Source organism: Peromyscus eremicus, chromosome 4 (genome assembly GCF_949786415.1).
Source record: "Peromyscus eremicus chromosome 4, PerEre_H2_v1, whole genome shotgun sequence".
NCBI classification, from domain to species: domain Eukaryota; kingdom Metazoa; phylum Chordata; class Mammalia; order Rodentia; family Cricetidae; genus Peromyscus; species Peromyscus eremicus.
Window position 1 is genome coordinate 94,690,348 of NC_081419.1, and position 19,313 is coordinate 94,709,660.

Genomic DNA, 19,313 nt, shown 5'->3' on the forward strand with positions numbered 1-19,313 from the left:
CAATGCCACGCTCACTTACAGACCTCAGTGCTCACCTCCTCTGCCTCTCCCTGGGAAACTTTCAATGTGGCAAAGCATTTGACAAGTTACTACTCAGACCTCGTTTTGATATGTGCTTCTTCCCACTACCTCACACTTCCTATTCCAGTAACTGTTGGTTTGTGACTCTGGCCCTGTTTTCTTCTTCTCTCAAAGTATAAAATAACATTTCTGTGAAGTCCTAGTTGATTCCTTCCATTGGCATCTGTTCTTGATCTAGTGTTGGTACATCCACCACTGGTGGACTAGAGAGCTTAATGCATCACTCACATGGGGCTACTCCAGTAAGTGAAAAGATAAATAGATTAAAAGTTCTCAGGCCACACTAATACACTGATATACTTACTACCAGTCCTCAAATACAGCAACCTCTTCCAAGTCATCATCAGCAGAACAAAATGTGTCTTGGTCAACTGACGTAAATTTTGTTTTACTGACACCTCCAAACCATTTTTTAATTTACTTTTTAAAATAGGCTTTACCAATTGCCTGGATAGTGAAAGCACATGTGCTCCAGGTCATCATTGGAACTCGTGGATCTAGTTCATCAGGAGGCACTTTCAGTCCAATTCTGTAAATGGTTGTGGCAAAGAGAATGACCATTTCCTTGATACTATTAGAATATTTCACCCTAAAAATAAAAAGAAATTTATACAGTATTTTAGAAAAGAAAGGCTGCTTCCTGAGAAACCTCATTAAATCTGAAACAACAGAAACAATGAATTCCTTTTGACGGTATGTGCATTAGTTACTTTGGTCACTCATGTAACCAATATCTGACAAAAAGCAACATAAAAGCCGGGCGGTGGTGGCGCACACCTTTAATCCCAGCACTTGGGAGGCAGAGGCAGGCGGATCTCTGTGAGTTCGAGGCCAGCCTGGTCTACACAGTGAGTTCCAGGACAGGTTCCAAAGCTACACAGAGAAACCCTGTCTCAAGGAAAAAAGAAAAAAAAGAAAAAAAAAAAAAAAAAAGCACCTTAAGGAAGGAAGGACTTATTTCGCTCCCAGTGTCAGGAGAGACAGTTCATGGTGGTGGGAAGGCATGCTAGAAGAAGCAACTTATGGCTTGGGCAGCAGGAGTGTGAAGCTGCCTGTTCACACATGGGTGAACCAGGACACAGAAAGGGAGATGCCAACGTGTGGCTAGCTTTCTCCTTTTTCCTTTGATGTTCAGTCATCACCCAGCCATGGGTACTAATGTCCACATTCACTGTAGTCTCCCTCCTCAATTAATCCTCTCAAGAAAAGCCCTCTCTGAGGTGACAGCGATGGCTCAGAGGTTAAGGGCACTGGCTGTTCTACCAGAGGATCCAAATTTGAATTCCAGTACCCACACGGAGGCTAACAACGCTCTATAACTCCAGGCCAGGGGATCTAATGCCTTCTTCTGGCCTCCACAGGCACCAGGCACACAAGTGATAGACAGTCATACATGAAGACAAACACTCATACACATAAAATAAAAATAAATCTTAAAAAAAAAACCCACAGACAGACCCAAAAGTCTGTCTCATTAATGTTATAGGTGTTTCTTAATCCAATTTAGTTGACTATCAAATTAAACATCAAAATAAGTAAAGTGTTCTTTGTCAAATTAACAGATTAAAGCTTCTGTAGATTTATTCAGTAAGAAAAAATAGGGAAAGCCAAACCATACTTTCTAAAGGTAGAAAAGTCTCTTACAAAATGGCAACGGACCACATAACTGTACAGCAAGAGCTCAGCAAATGAGTACCACTAGAAGGGTCCAGGCCCATACTCCGGGGCAGACTGAAGAGAAAGAATAAAGTTCTGAGGAAGCAGGTCTTTTTATATATATGTATTTTATTTTATAATTAACTTAATTTCACATATCAGTCACGGATTCCCCCGTCCTCCCTCCTCCCACTCCTCAGCCCTCCCCCCCAATCCACCCCCCATTCCCACCTCCTCCAAGGCAAGGTCTTCCCTGGGGATTCAGCCCAGCCTAGTAGACTCAACGGAGGCAGGTCCAGTCCCCTCCTCCCTACACCAAGGCTGAGCAAAGTGTCCCAGCATAGGCCCCAGGCTCCAAAAAGCCAGCCCATGCACCAAGTGCCTGAGCTGACCTGCTCTGGTGATCGGATGGCCAAACACTCTGGCTGTCATGATAGAACTCTCATCCAGTGTCTGATGGAAGCAGATGCAAAGATCCATGGCCGAGCCCCAGGTGGAGCTCTGGGAGCCCAATCGGCGAGAGGGAGGAGGGATTGTATGAGCGAGAGATATTGAGACCATGATTGGAAAAAGCACAGGGACAACTAGCCAAACTAGTGGAAACACATGAACTGTGAACCAATGGCTGAGGAGCCCCCATGGAACTGGACCAGGCCCTCTGGATAAGAGGAAGCAGGTCTTATCTGACATGCTTTGGTATTCTAAAAAGGTATAAAAAGTATTTCTGGCCGGGCAGTGTAGCCTATGCCTTTAATCCTAGCACTCGGGAGGCAGAGGCAGGCGGATCTCTGTGAGTTCAAGGTCAGCCTGGTCTACAGAGTAGTTCCAGGAAAGGCACCAAAGCTACCCAGAGAAACCCTGTCTCGAAAAACCAAAAAAAAAAAAAAAAAAAAAAAAGTATTTCTGCATTGATAATGTATGTGTACACATTCATGCTGTGGATATGCATAGCAGGTAATACCCAGCACTTAGAGTGATAACTTATGATTTTATTTTCTTTTTGAGACAGTGTTTCTCTGGTTGTCCTAGAACTCACTTTGAAGACCAGGCTGGCCTCAAACTCACAGAGATCTGCCTTCCTCTGCCTCTGAGTGCTGGGGAAAAGGCATGTGCCGCCACCACCTGGTAATTTATGGTTTTCTAAATTCTCATTTTTTTTTTTTCTTTTTGGAGCTGAGGACCAAACTCATTTTTTTTTTTTAAAGATTTTATTTATTTATTAGGTTTATAGCATGTATGACTGCAGGTCAGAAGAGGGCACCAGATCTCGTTACAGATGGTTGTGAGCCACCATGTGGTTGCTGGGAATTGAACTCAGGACCTCTGGAAGAGCAGTCAGTGCTCTTAACCTCTGAGCCATCTCTCCAGCCCCGATTGATTGATTTATTATGTACACAGTGTTCTGTCTGCATATATGCCTATGCGCCAGAAGAGGGCACCAGATCTCATTATAAATGGTTGTGAGCCACCATATGGTTGCTGGGAATTGAACTCGGGACCTCTGGAAGCACAATCAGTGCTCTTATCCTATGAGCCATTTCTCCAGCCCCTAAATTTTCATTTTTAACAAGTATTTGAGTAGAATATAGACAGTAAATATGAAAAAGGATTATAAGCAGAAAAAGTATGTGGTAGTCATATGCATAAAATAACACCTCATTTGGGACATTATATATTTTTCAAAGTATTTCTTTGAAGTAGATTAGGAGGACACTTTCAATTATACATGGAAAACAAATTGAGGGTAGAGTGACATAAATTTTTTTTTTCAGAAAGTCACAAGGCAAATTAAATATGACATTAAGTGAAGTCTTAAAATTCTGACCCTCAGCCGGGCGGTGGTGGCGCATGCCTTTAATCCCAGCACTCGGGAGGCAGAGCCAGGCGGATCTCTGTGAGTTCGAGGCCAGCCTGGGCTACCAAGTGAGTTCCAGGAGAGGCGCAAAGCTACACAGAGAAACCCTGTCTCGAAAAACCAAAAAAAAACAAACAAACAAACAAAAAAAAAGCAGCTCTGGGTTTTTGTTTTTTTTTTGTTTTTTTGTTTTTTTTTTTTTTTCAAAAATGATTGCCTAGAGACAGGGGACATCGTCTTCCACGTCACTTCAGATGGCTCGAGGAGAAATGTGTTTGCTGTGGAGCCTGCAGTCTAGGAGAACTGACCTCACTACTGCCCTCCAACCAAACCATACACACTCATTTACACACACAAAGCAAGAAAATTTTCCTAAAAAAACTCAAACCATCCAATTTTACTAAAATATATAAAACTTCAGGGAGAAAAAAATGGACAAAGAAACAGTTTTACAAATAAAGAAGAAGAAAAAAGGAAGGTTAGTTCCAATTTTAATTTTTATAAACTTTTTCTTTTTGAGGTAGGGTCTCACTGTGTACCTCACCTCTGCCTGGCCTGGAACTCACTACGCACATCAGGCTGGCCTCACATTCACAGAGATCCACCTGCCTCTGCCTCCTGAGTGTGTACCATTACATCCCACTTCACAAACTCTTTAGATACTTACGAGGATTGAACTCCAAAACTCAGGATGGAATGAAACTCAAAAGTTGAATCTCCCATTCCTTGATGAAACAGGACAGGAACTGCTTGAGGTTCTCCTTAAAAATCAAGTGGAAAAAGAAATAAAGACTAAGTTTAGTCTAACAGTTATCTAGCTGTTTAAGCCATACACGATTCCTTTAGAAATGTTAGTAAGCAGTAAATAATTGCCCTTAATTTCTCTACCTACATAACATTGAGGTGATGTTCTTTCTACATATAAATGTCACACGTATGTTTGTTTTTTTGTTTGTTGGTTTTTTTGTTTATTTGTTTGCTTTAAAGGCACCATACAGTGCTGCTCTCTGCATTTTGCTTTTTTACCTAACAGGTAATGAGTATTTTGCCATATTGGTAGCTTTCCTTATTTCATTTTTTTTTTAATTTTAAAAACTGCATTTGTAGGCAGATCATGGAGTTTGAGACCTGCTTGGTCCACAGAGAGAGCTAGTTTGAGAACAGCCAAGGTTACACAGAGAAACCCTGTTTCAAAGAACCCAAACTGCATTTATATTTAGTGTACAGTATATGTGTGAGTGTGTTTCTGTTCATGTGCATGCATGTCACACATGTGGTACCACATGTGCAGTCCAGAGGACAACTCAGGGGACTTGGTTCTCTCTGGCCACCAAGAAAGGTCCTCAAATAAAATTTTAAAGCAGGATGTGATGGTGCCTGTGTATAGTCTTATCCTTGAAGAGGATGAGGCAGGAGAACTGCTTAAACACAGGAGTTGCAGTGCAGCCTGGACAAGATTGCAGGAACCTTTCTTGAACCCACAAAACCAAACAATATAAACTGGACTTTGCCTTCATTTATTGATTTATAACCAAATAAAGACATTTCTTCACTAAATGCTGTGTGCACATGGTGGGGTATGTATGCGTGTACATGTGTATATACAGGCTCATGAGCCCATGTGTGTGCGTGAGGAGGTCAGAGGAGAACATATAGCACCTGCCTCTACCGCTTTCCACATTATTTTTAGAGACGATCTCTCAGCCTCCTAGGACCCACACACTCATCCCCTACAGACCTGGGCTGTGGATCCAAATGCAGATCTCACAGCAGGCACTTACTCAGAGTCATCTTCCTAACCCCTCTTCACCAAACATCTTAAGTGATCTTCTAATTTTATTTTTCTAAGCATATCTCTATAACAACACTTGTCACTCAGTTGTAGAAAATATGTACATAAGGTAACAGCGTTAATATATTTGTGTTATTAATATTAAGGCAGAATATTACATAATAGTCTCTCTCCCATACAAAAAAATGATTAAACTCAGTAAATTGATAGCCAAAAGTCTTGGACTCAAAAAATTTCTATTTCCTGATATTCAACAAATCTGTACTTTCAAACCATATTTTGGCACAATAATTACTTGTTTACAAAAATTAAAGTTTAAGGGGTTGTAGAGATGGCTCAGTGGTTAAGAGCACTAGTTGCTCTTCCCGAGGACCCAGCTCACAATTGTCTGTAATTTCAGTTCCTGATATCAATGTCCTCTTCTAGGTTCTGACCAGATTCACAAGTAGTGCACAGACATACATACACGTAGGCAAAACACTTATAAATATAAAATTAAATCTAAAAAAAATTAAACATTTAGAAACAATTTTCACCCATCTAGTACAGATAGATTTCAACAAACCTTTAGCATGCTTCATATTATAACCTGATATTCTGGCAAGAACTGTCTGTATCCACCGGGCCAAGGTCAAAAGTTGAGAAAGAGCCTCTGCATTCTCACTACAAAAAATAACATTTAGAAATGGTCAGTTCAGTTGGTACAAAGTCAATCTGCAGGGCTAAACTTGTGGAGTCTTTTATTGAATAAATGGATCGAATTCTGTGGGGCATGGTAACATGACCTTTAATCCTAGCATTTGAAAGGCAGAGGCAGGCAGATTTCTATGAGTTCGAATCTAGCCTGGTCTACATAGTGAGTTCCAGGCCAGCAAGAGATACATAGTGAGACCTCACCTCAAACAAAAATAATTTAAGTAAAATTAAAACATCAAGTTTTGGGCTAGAGACATGGCTCAGAGATTAAGAGCACTGCTTGCTCTTCCAGAGGTCCTGAGTTCAGTTCCCAGCAACCATATTACAGATGGCTCACAACCATCTGTAATGAGATCTGATGCCCTCTTCTGGTGTGCAGGCAGAGCTCTGTATACATAAATAAATCTTAAAAAAAAAAAATCAAGTTCCTTCAGATCATTAACATTGTAGGTCATGGAAATGTGACTAAAAAAATGTAGTTGGTACTATGACTAAGACATTACCATACATCTATGACTGAGAAGTAATAAAATACCAGTAAATGGAAAATACCACTGTGGTTACTCATCAACTACTAGGTGATGTTATTGACAACCTGATTTCTCCACACACAATCTACAGGTTTTAGGTTCTGACATATCCCAAGTTGGTCACTTCTTTCTACCTCTACCCACTACCCTCCTGAAAGTCCTACCGTCCCTCACATGAACCATTTCAATGGCCTCTTAATAGTTTTTTCCCTTTTACTTTTTTTATTTAATTAATTAGGGTTTTTTTGTTTGGTTAGTTTTGGTTTGATTTTTCAAGACAGGGTTTCCTCTGTGTAGTCCTGACTGTCCTGGAACTCAGTATGTAGAACAGGCTGACCTCCAACTCAGAGATCCACTTGTCTCTGCTTCCTGAGCGTTGGGATTAAATGTGTGTACCACCACCACTGACAAATTTTTGTCTTATTTTTTCCCCTGAGGACCAAACTCAGGGCCTTACCACTGAGCTAAATTCTCAACCCATTAGGGGCCTGTGCTCTTGATGTGACACATTCTAAACCTATTTTCCTTTGGAGAAAAACAACTGTTTATTCCTCACTTGGGTCTCAGAGACCAGCTTTCTGAAAATTCTATGTATAGTGTCAGGCACTGGCCAGACTCTAGGATTTCCTTGGTATTTCTCATAGCTCAGCAACTCATACTAGATTATAAGCTTCTCCTTCATGGAATGTATGCTCCATAAAATAAGACTATAAAATAATAATTCACTGAAAGGACAGTCTTTTTATTTTTTTAAGATTTACTTATTTAGGTATATGGGTGTTTTGTCTACATGTACATCTGCACAGCAGAAGAGGGTATTGGATCCCCCAGGGACTAGTTATAGCTGGTTGTGATCCATCACATGGATACTGGGAATCAAACACAGGACCCGGCCATAATTATTTATTTATTTGTTTGTTTGTTTGTTTATTTGTTTGGTGTTTTGCCTGCATGCATGTTTGTGTGAAGGTGTCAGATCTTGGAGTTAGAGACAGTTGTTAGCTGCCATGTGGGTGCTGGGAATTTAACCTGGGTCCTCTGGAAGAGCAGTCAGTGCTCTTAATCACTTAGCCATCTCTTCAGCCCCCTGGCCAGTGCTCTTAATCAATGAGCCTTAATCTCTCCAGCCTCTGAAAGGACAGTCTTGTTCTTCTTTTTTTTTTTAAAGATTTATTTATTATATATACAGTGTTCTTTCTGCCTGCATGCCAGAAGAGGATGCCAGATCTCATTACAGATGGTTGGGAGCCACCATGTGGTTGCTGGGAATTAACTCAGGACCTCTGGAAGAACAGCCACTGCTCTTAACCACTAAGCCATCTCTCCAGTCCCTGGAAGGGCAGTCTTGAAGGAAGTAAAATATAAAATGAACTGTGCCAAATTTGAATACCTACTATAAATTTGACCTAAGAAATCTCTTTGGTTCTTAAGTGAAAGTGTATTATGACTGGCCATGACTTAAAAAACAAACAAACAAACAAACAAGCAAACACACACACACACACAAAACCTAACCTGAGTTTTAGAAAAAACTTATATGTACACGATGTGAGTGTATGTGTAAGTATTCATGTGTGTAAGTGCGGGTGTGTGCATGCCACAGTACATGTGTAGACATCAGAACATAACCTTCACTATTGGTCCTTGCTACTAACTTGTTTGGGATAATCTCTTTGTTGTTCACTGGTGCACACACTGGGCTAGCTGGCCCACAGACTTCCAGAGTTTCTCCTATCCCGCCCTCCCACCCCCACATAGGAGGCTGGGCTGACAGACCAGTGCTAACGAGACTAGCTCTTACATGAGTTCTAAAGATTTGAACTCACATCCTTCTACTTGTACAGATAGCATTTTAACCAACTGAAGCATCTCCCCAGGCCAGTTTTACAGTTTTTGATAAATTTATTGTATAATGTTTTATATCAAAATGTTAGTTTGGGGGCTGGAGAGATGGCTCAACAGTTAAGAGCACATACGGCTCTTGCAGAAGACCTGAGTGTAGTTCTTGTACCCATAGTTCACAACTGCCTGTTAACACCCACCAGCTCCAAGGGATATGACACCTTGTGGTCATTGAAGGGAAATTCACTCACATATGCACATGTACATACTCCCTCCCACCATAAAAACAAATTTTATATATTTATATATGTGTGTGTGTGTGTGTGTGTGTGTAAATGTAGCTTAGTTAAGAAAGTTAAAGAAGTCAGTTGCTGAGCATTCCTTTAAAATTTTAGAGAGCAATTAGATATCTTCATTTGGGGGAATTACCCTGTATAAAAAGCTTGTGTAAGCTAACAAGAAGTTGGAAGTGGCTGGGCATGGTGGCATTGGCCTGTAATCTCAGCGCTCAGAAAACTGAGGCAAGAGAGTCATGAGCTCAAGATAGCCTAGGCTGCACAGTAAAGCCTTGTTTCAAAAAAACTGAAACCACACAAATACCTCTGTCCGTTGTCAAAAGTGGGAAGTGAGGTCTGGGTTCAAATCCTGAAATCTCTCTTGGAACAAGCAAAAACCACTCAGTCTCTATCCAATTCTTTATGTTTAAATGGAAATATTATTGCCAATTTCAGTAGACTACTGAATGAATTAAATAAGAACACATGGCAAGTGCATGGTACAATGTCTAGAGCTTATCAATTATTCAATAAATGAAAGGCAAATCTTTCTGACACTTATTCCCATGAGGTGACATTACATGTCCAAATATGATGAATAAGAGAAATTCCAAACTGGGTTTTCCAATGACATAGAATAGTAGAGGTAAAGCGACCACTTCTTGACTCTGCTTGCTAAAAACACCCCTTTCATATACCTTTGTTGTGGAGGGCATAATCAACTCATGCTGTTGTTCTGTGGTGCACCACACATGCGAGGGAGGTATGTAATGCTGAATGATAATATCTCTAGCCAAAGGCACGTTTTCAAATTAGTAAAACCATTTTCATTTGAGGAACAGAACTATCACTACAAATTTACTCATTTTTAAATAATTTAAGAATAACTTGTTTGTTCTTAGACAGGGTCTCACTATCTAGCCTTTGTTAGCCTGTAACCTGCTACACAGACTAGGGTGGCGTCAAACTCAGAGATCTTCTTGCCTCAGTATCCTAAGTACTGGCATTAAAGGTGTGTACCACCACACCTGGCTAAGATAACAATTTTGTTATCATCAGTACAATAGTAAGAATATGGAAGTATATAATGAAATGTTCTAAAAATTATTAAAAATTAGTGATGCCTGTTAAATTACATTAATAGATTGCCAGAATACACACAATTTTAAATTTTAAATGTTCACACATTATTCAAAGATATGATCAATGTAATGAACGCTTTTATTTATTTTTATCATTAACTTTCTGTACAGCTCTCCAAGAGGACTTGTATCTTTGGGGTTTTACTGCTTTAACAGTGGGTGGAAGACAAGTGCATAACACACTGCCTTAAGTAAATGGACATCCGAGTTCTCATCGACACCAAAACTGGGCTTTTAATCTCAGTTGAAAGCACAATGCAAGCGATGGACTAAGAATCATATTAATTCCTGTAAGAAAAAGGAAGCCAATAATCTGGCAAAAAAGCAAGTTAAAAGTTAAGGATAGCTTGAAAGCAAGTACCTGAACCAAGGTTAAAACAAACGCACCTGTTGATCTTCTGCGGCTGCACAGGAATGATGGGGATGACCGTGTTGCACAGAGACTTGCAGAGCGGGCACAGGTACTCTCCACTCTCCAAGTCAAACAGGTCAACATGAATGCGCTGCTGAGAGCTTAGCTGTACAGCTTCAAAATACCTGCAAAGTCAAGACGGAGGTCCACTTACAACAACTCACGTGGCTTTGATCTACTCTAAAAAAAAGGGCTAGAATTTTGGACTTAATGAGTATCTTTAGAACTTATATGCAAAAACACATATTATAATTCTAGAAAAAACAAATTCCATTTTGGGTATGGATAAAGTGGAAAATACATTACAGCAGATACAAATATGATCTTAACTTGTCCCCTTCCTTAACAGCAAGTGGACATAGCCAGAGACTCCCAATGGTCATCTACAGCACTAAGGGCTTTCAATGGAAAATTATGCTTTTAATCTGATGGCAAATGAGTAAACTATACAAAAAAACTATCAGAAATTACATTTTGAAATTTTTATCTTTTCTCAAGATAAAACTAGAATTTGTCATATTGTAAAGATACTTCTTATTTTTGTTTGTTTGTTTTCAATACAGAACTTCTCTGTATATCTCTGGCTGTCCTGGAACTGGCTCTGTAGACTAGGCTGGCTTTGAACTCAGAGGTCCACTGCCTCTGTCTCCCTGGTGCTGGGATTAAAGGCATATGCCACCACCACGCAGCTGCAAAGATACTTTTTAGTGTTTTGGCTTTTTTTTTTTTTCTTTTTTTTTTTTTTTGAGACAGGGTTTCTCTGTGTAACAGCCCTGGCTGTCCTGGAACTTGCTCTGTAGACCAGGCTGGCCTGAAAACTCACATAGATTCACCTGCCTCTGCCTCCCAGGTGCTGGTATTAGAGGCATGTGCCACCACCACCTTGGCCTAAGTTTTGGTAAAATTTTTTGTTTGTTTGTCTGTTTTTTCGAGACAGGATTTCTCTGTGTAGCTTTGCGCCTTTCCTGGAACTCACTCTGTAGCCCAGGCTGGCCTTGAACTCACAGAGATCCACCTGCCTCTGCCTCCCAGGTGCTGGTATTATAGGCATGTGCCACCACCACCTTGGCCTAAGTTTTGGTAATTTTTTACATAAAGCTTATTGCTTCTCTCACATGACTAGCAGCAGACAGTGCTAAGACCATCCATTTGTGAGAAGCAAGTGCATTTTCAGTGCTGGGAACTGAGCCGGGCGCACACTGTGCGTGTCAAGTACATGCTATATTACCAAACTATACTTCTAACCTCTGAAAACATTAAGCTGGGAACCTTAAACATCAATTTCTAATGCTTACAATAAATAGAAACATAATTAGTATCATGCAAAAAGGATTAGTAATTAAAATTGCTTTAATTATTCCAGTAAGAAATACAGAAAGAAGACATGAGAAAACATGCCTTTTTGTGAAGTCTAGTGAATGTCAATGTTCCTAGTCTCTTTCAAGAACATGTCAGAGAGACAACTTACTTCTGCCAGCATACTGCATGCATTACATGACCACAGCTTCCTGTATAAGTTCCATGTGCAAGGTCTGGATCCATGAAAAGAGGGTCCAGGGTTTCTGGTTCAGAAAGACACAATTAAGAGGTAGGTTCTTATGTTTTCTAGAGTGTTAAGGAGGTGGGAGTGGAGGAAAAAGTTTTCAGATCTAAAGTTCTGATCACAAAGCTTTATTTCTTAAGAGGGTCTAAGTATAACAACGACAGCAGTACATATTTTCCAAATTGTAAGAAAAAAGGTGGAAGGCAGCAAGGCCATCACAATTTCAGAATACAGATTCTGAAATCTGTATGGATTAACAACTCTATATTCATTCACACTGTAATTCTGAACAGTAATAGGTTTAAGCTGCATTATATTGGTGATTATATTGCTTTTCTCTGCTTCAAGAACAAATGTGCCTTAGTAATTTTAAAGAATAACTTGAATACATGACAACTTATAAGGAAGATTTATTTTTATATGAGTGTTTGCCTGCATGTGTGTCTGTGCACCATGTGTGTGCCTGGTTCCCAAGAAAGCCAGAAGAGGGCACTGGATCCTCTGCAACTAGAGTTGCAGATAGTTGGGAGCCATCATGGAGACCCAGGTCCTCTGCAAGAGCAGCAAGTGCCCTTCACTGTAATTTTAAGAGAGGGTTTTAAAAAAAAAAAAACCCTAAAGCAGGGACTTCAAATTATGATATCATTGCACTACTCATGGCCTGAGGCCAGTTAAGGCCTCTGCCTCAGTTCCTTCATTTATAAGATGGTATCTAATGCTCAAGGTTGTTGTGAGGATTAAGTAAGCAAATACAGGATATAATCAGTGACTGGAACATGGTAAATACTAATAAATGTTAGTTTATTATCCTCATCATTACTTCAAGGGAATTTAAAAAACAAAGCAGCTAACTTCTGATAAGTATGATGTGTTACCTAATTAAAATTTTATAAAGTAAATGTTTAATATCAATCTAATCATAAGACAGAAAGATAAATTCACACTGTGAGACATTGGATAAGATTATTAGTCTGCATTCATCAAAACAGTTATTATCATGAAAAAAGGGGCAAGAGAATAGTCTATATTAAAACAACTAAAACAAACTTTTATTTTGCTTTGTTTTTGAGACACTGTCTCAATGTGTAGCTTGGGCTGGTCTTGAACTCACTATGTAGGCCAGGCTCAACTCCATCTAATGGCAATCTTCCTGCCTAAGTTCTCCATGTGCTGGGATTACAGGCATGAGCCACCATGCCCAGTAAAAAAAAACTTCATCAAATATGTTTAGCTCTTTATTTTAAAAATATGCCTCCCCACTGAAGACATTTTTAGAATAGTTATAGAAATAAAGATTATATGTGTGTATGTGTGTGTGTGTGTGTGTGTGTGTGTGTGTGTGTGTATAATAGACTCCTCAGTTTTGGGAAATGCATTCAGAAATACCTAGAGATGAAGTGTTATGAGGCCTGCAATCTACTTTCAAATGGTTCAGCAAGATAAAAATAAAGCCAAAAATAGATGGATTGAGCAATGCGACCAAGAACTAACAAAAATAAAAACTAATAAAAAAGCCAAGTAGTCAATGTGGCATGTAAGAACCTAATCTATTTCACATATGAATATGTGATCTAACCAAACAGGACTTACATACAACCTCACTGCTAAACCTCTTTCAATGTTTATTTTTATTCTAATCACATAGAATTAGGCAGGAAAAGAAATGGCTGAAATTAGATTAAGCAAGCGATACATACCCCCTGAGAGGTCTATGGGTTTCCCCCTGTGTTGGGTTAAGGCGGTGGATTTCTGGACACAGGCTGATAATACCATGGCATTGTTTTCTAGTTTCACCTCTTGTTCTTCTTGGCAGAGGATACACGTCAGCACCTCCTTTTCAGTAACAGCTGGACCCCGTTTAGGACCCAAAGCAATTCTAGAGTGGTCACTGACGGCTGAAGTGCTACCAAAAGAAACAACCAGAAATGAGGACATATGTTTTTACATTGTCTTTACATTTTAGTAGATTTTTTAAGTAAGTAAATAAAAATAAAAATTATATTTATCAATATTACCTTTAAAAATCCACTCTGAATTTTCTGGCTTTAAGTAGTTAATTTTCTAACTAGAAAATTCAGTTTGTTCTAAGTGCACAAAGAAATACATCACAGAATAGTATGTATATTATGATTCTATTTAATTTACTATATCAACAAAAGTGGGGCCATTTCTTTTTTTAATAAACATGTAGTACAGATATCAAAGAAATTCTATAAAATATAGAAAAATATTAAGAGAATAAAAAGCATTGCATTGACAATGTAACCACTAGTTACCTTGTTTATTTCTTCCTAGTTTGTTTTCTATTTATAATACACATTTTGTACAAACAACATCATGTTATAGAGAGAGATTTATTCACTTAAATGTTGCCTTACTCATTTATACCTTTGTTATTTTGTCATGAATTAGGATTTACTCAGAAACACTTGAAATAGCTGCCTGGTGCTACTCTTGTTACTGTACCATAATAGTTTTATCCAATCCCTCTCATTAGACAGTTAGGCTTCTAATTCTATTTTAGTAGCTAATAAAACTACAAACGTTTAAATCTTAATAAATTTTAATAATGTAGCAATCTTTAGGATTTACAGATATACTTGATAATACAATACAAATAAAAACAACTATTTATAATGGTTTGATTGTTATGCTGTTTCACATATTTTATATTTTTTTCACTTAATTCTTATAATAAATGTATGAGGTAAGTACTATAATTACCTCCATTTTCCCAGAGGGAGAAACTGAGGCCTAGAGATACTAAGAGACAGACCTAGGAACTCATCATTAGTAAGTAGTAAGACCAAGATATAACTAACACAGGTAACCTGACCTCAGAGGCCTGCAAAATTATACAAGAAGCTCCCTAAAATATGATTCATCACTCAGTGAACTATAAATAACTCAAATGTTCATCAGTGTAAGTGAATTAACATAATATAAAAGATTACAGAGTTTTTAAAGGGTACTGCTCAACAGTAGTAACATGTAGCCCGATATCCTTAGAGATATACTAAGTACATATCATTGAAGCAAACAAAACAAAAAGCAGAATAAGATAAAATCACATAATTTTGTGACTACATATATTCGCATGAAATAGTATAACAAAAAATTCTGATATATATACATAAAGCTTTTTTGGTTTTTGGGACAAAACGTGTAGCTCAGGCTAGTCTCCAACCCACTGTAGCTCAAACTAGCCTTGAACTTTCAATCTTTCTTTTAACCTCTTGAATGCAAGGTTATGCATATAAAACGTATAACCACAGAAGGCCGAAAGGATTTGGTCAAGTACCCAAAGGAACTTTAGATTTACCTCAACCATTTGATTTTCAACAAGAAAATATAACTATAATTAAAATAGTAAATAAAAAAGGCATTAAGACAAAAAAATTAAAATTTAAGAGATTAAGAAATCTGCCTTCGTCAACACTGGAAATGTCTTTTGCTTTTGACGTTTTTTTCTTTGTTGAGAGTTTCATGGGGTTTCACTATGTAGCTCAGATTGATAGGAAACCCACTATGGCATTCAGAGCAGCCCTGCACTTATGGCAGCCCTGCCTCTGCCTCTCAAGTGTTGGGATTACAAGCATGCACCATGATGCCTGGCTTCATTGAGAACTTTTATGGCAAACCCTTATAATGTTAAAGAAAGAAGGAGAAAATATGGGAAATAATGTTTAAAGATTATAAATCAGGAAGACAAAAAGGAGCAAAGGCCTCCACAAAAATAGGCAAAAGATAGTAACAGGCATTTGGCAGAAGACGAAATGTAAAAAGTCAGTAAACGTTATGAGAGTTCATCCTTGCACTAACTAGCAACCAGACAATGTTTCCTTTGTAGTGTACGGTCCTAGGGATTGAATTTAGGGCCTCATGTATGCTGAGCCAGCACTCTACCACTGAGCTTCACTCCTATCCCATACATTTTATGTGGTGGGAATGAACCATGTTCATACACTAGGAGGAGTCAAAACTGACAGAGTCACCTGGAAAGACAATATGAAGCATCTGCTAAAATTTTAACCTAGCCAGGTGTGGTGGTGTACACCTTTAATCCCAGGCAGAAGCAGGTAGATCTCTGTGAGTAGGAGGTCAGTCTGGTCTACAGAGTGACTTCCAGGACAGCCAAGGCTACATAGTGAGACACTATCTCAAAAATAAATAAGTTAATTAAATTAAAATATTTGTTCAATTCTGCCGTGGGAGAACTACCGGCACAACGACAGAAGGAAGTACATGTGAGAATTCTCTGACAAACTAATGAGGGGAAAAGGAAGCATCTTAAACCTTACAAAGCAGATAAAATATGTATAACCACACCATGGCAGACTGTACATTCATAAAGAGTAAAAGAAGGATAAAGGAAGGAGGAAGGATGACTATGATCAGAATGAATGATATACATGTATGAAACTGTCAAAGAATTTATTTAAAAAAGAAATGAGGGGATGAAAGTCAAAGGGCACATATTTACAGGCATACAGAAGGAGCAAACCTACAGATGTTATGGATAGCACAAAGATTATAGCTGTTTCGGGTCCTCTTATTGAAAACAATAACTACATGAAGTTGTTGTAGAATATTCCTTTAGACTTGTGAAGATGTGTCACTGTGATTGGTTTAATAAAGAGTTGAATGGCCAATAGCTAGGCAGGAAGATGTTAGGCAGGACTTCTGGGGAGAGAGGTCTCAGGGAAGAAGAAAGACGGAGTCACCAGCCAGAAATGGAGGAAGCAGGATGGGCAGTACAGAGTAATGGTAACCAAGCCATGTAAAAGAACGTAGATTTTAAAATATGGGTTAATTTAAGTTATAAGAGTTAGTGAAACAAGCCTAAGCTAAGGCCAAGCTTTCATAATTAATAATAAGTCTCCATGTCATTATTTGTAAGCTAGAAGCCCAAAGAAAAAGCCTGCTACACACAGCACCCAATGTCCGGCCACATATATCAGCACAGGGCCTGAGAAAGCTAAGAAAAGTTCTGGACAAGGAGCCGGATGTATCTTCCTAGTCCTGCAGTCTCTCAGACAGGCTGGTGCTTGATGGCATGGCTAGCAGCTGCTGCCCACAGCCAGCAGCCAGCAGCCAGCGCCATGCACAAAGCTGAGCCACACAGCAGCTGAAATGGCAGATTAAGATTTGTCTCACATGGTCAGAGAACATTGCAAATGCTTAGTAAAGCCATGTCCAGAAACAGAAAACCTCTAAGAAGGTACAGTATGTTTAAAAATGTGCTTAGATGCTAAAGAAAGAAAAGAAAACAGGTATAGACAGTCATTATAAAAACAGCCACATAAGGATGGAAAATATAACACAGTGAGTTTGAACCTTATATGGTACGTTGTTAATTTTAATTTGTTTTAATACTAATGAACAGAAAATGACAGCTGCTGAGACACACTAGATTGTGGAAGGGACTTCTGAATTAAACCAGCCTAGATACTTTAGGAATGCCTTAACTTTAAAATGGAAGTCAGAAAATGTATTGCTTTGGGGAGGAGATTATGCTTTTGGTTTTTTTTAGCTAATTTTTTTTAATTAAGAAATTTTTTACTCATTCTACATAACCAACACAGATCCCCCCCATTCCTCCTCCTGCTCTCCACCTCCAGCCTTACCCCCCCATCTCATCCTCCAAAAAGGTATGGGCAAAGCCTGGCACATTCATCTGAGGCAGGTCCAAGCCCCTCCCCACTGCATCAAGGCTGTACAAGGTGTCCCACCAAAGGCACTGGGCTCCAAAAAGCCAGTTCATGCACTAGGAATAGATCCTATCCCCTCTGTCAGGGGTCCCGCAGATTATGCTTTTGTTTTCACAGAAAATGAAAGGCTGTGGATTCATTCAAGATTGATAGAGATCAAGTTTGATCAGGGAAGATCCCCTGAAAATCCTGGCTACAGACATAAAGAAATAAACCTAGAAAAACTACAAGACAGATGACATATATTTTACCTGCTCAAACATAAAACAAGCAAACAAAAATCATCTTTGGCTGGCTTGTGTACAATGCATAGTTCATACTTGTACAGATATGTATGTTACCTTTGAAAGTTTGTGTGTTTTCAGAGCAAGGGGACCAGGCACCAATGAACATGGGTGACCAGGTGATCCAGCCTCTCAGAGTGTCTCTGCTGCAGTTTCCTCAAAGTTCTATATCCAGAACAGCTTCAAGGCTCCTGGCTGAGATAGTCCAGCCTCACACACTACTCTAGTCAGGACTACAGATAAGCCTTGCGTTTTCCCATTGCACAGAGACTGGACAAATGCTATGGCTAGTTTATCTCGGACTTGACCATTATCTCAATTTTTTCAGGGTCCCCCAGTGATGCTATTGCCCCCAGACATCAGGAAGCAATCTAGAGAACATGATGCCTACATTCCCAAGAGGTGGGGTGGGTAGTTTTTGGTCATTTGATGGGTTATGGATGTTTGTCATCATTTAGGGGGATTGATTACAAGTTAGTATTGGTCATGGTCAGGAAAAAAAATCAGAAAAAGGAGTTTAGATTCAGGGATCTCTTTCTGAAGGGAAAAAAGGAGGATCTATTATAGAAATGGTGGGATAAAAGGGTGGATTGTTGAGTCTACTTTTGAATAACCACTAGTCTCAAATATTTTACATTAGTATGGATTTTTGTATATTGATACAAATTTAAGGTTATTTTAGTTATACTGTATATATGTTTCTACACTTGTTTAAGGTATTGTACCTATGCATTTGAAAATCCTTGGAAGCTATTTAGGATAATATAAAAAAAAAGAAAGGTTAATAGTCATCTATAATAATCAAACTTATAGTCATGTTAGGTATGTTTTCAAGGTCATACAGAAATATATTTTAGATAGATAAGTGATCTTCAAACACTTTTGAGACCTACAGAATATGGCATTTAAAATGTTTTAATAACATAAGGCTTTCATGACAGTGAGACACATCTGCTCCTGGCAGCACCAATCTACTTCACAAAAGGATGACAGGTACCAAAGAACCTCTTTATGGAGATTGCTTTCATTGAGCCAAAGCTAGCCATTTGGGCAAGAAATTGCCCTTGCCTCGACTGCTGGCAGTATGCTGTACAAACTGGACAACAGGACAAAAAGGAGTAAGACTGCCAAACTTTGCCAAGACAAGGTGGGGACAGGAGTTCTTCAAAATTCCTACTTTACAAAAAAGTCTGTCAGATATTCTAGGCCTGTAGGCCAAAGATGGATACCCCAACACTGCAGAGGAACCTTGGGTAACTGTGCATGCAGCCAGCTGCTTCTGTAATTTCTCATAGCTTTGGAAGTTGCTTGCTCTGCACTTCCTGTTTACTCGGGTAATATTATATCCTTCTTAGATCTTTGATAGGGTTGAAAACATATAGTTACAGTTTTCCTTAGTCATGGTAAAAAGTAAATTAGGTACAAAACTTTGGACTCATCAAGAGAGGATAGATAATAGAGTATTTTCTCTGAATTTGCCAAATACAAATGGAC

The 19,313-nt window shown here is 38.9% G+C and overlaps 1 protein-coding gene across 1 annotated transcript in view; it reads right to left on the reverse strand.

Moving 5' to 3' along the window:
* The window catches only part of Ubr1 (ubiquitin protein ligase E3 component n-recognin 1), a 130,173-nt gene that overhangs the window by 27,824 nt on the left and 83,036 nt on the right, over window positions 1-19,313 (reverse strand). The window contains exons 30-35 of the mRNA XM_059261226.1: window positions 13,522-13,727; window positions 11,750-11,843; window positions 10,257-10,406; window positions 5,950-6,047; window positions 4,260-4,353; window positions 522-670 (exon numbers count right to left, since the gene is read on the reverse strand). Coding sequence (XP_059117209.1) covers window positions 522-670; window positions 4,260-4,353; window positions 5,950-6,047; window positions 10,257-10,406; window positions 11,750-11,843; window positions 13,522-13,727 — 791 coding nt within the window. The remainder of the gene's footprint in view (window positions 1-521; window positions 671-4,259; window positions 4,354-5,949; window positions 6,048-10,256; window positions 10,407-11,749; window positions 11,844-13,521; window positions 13,728-19,313) is intronic.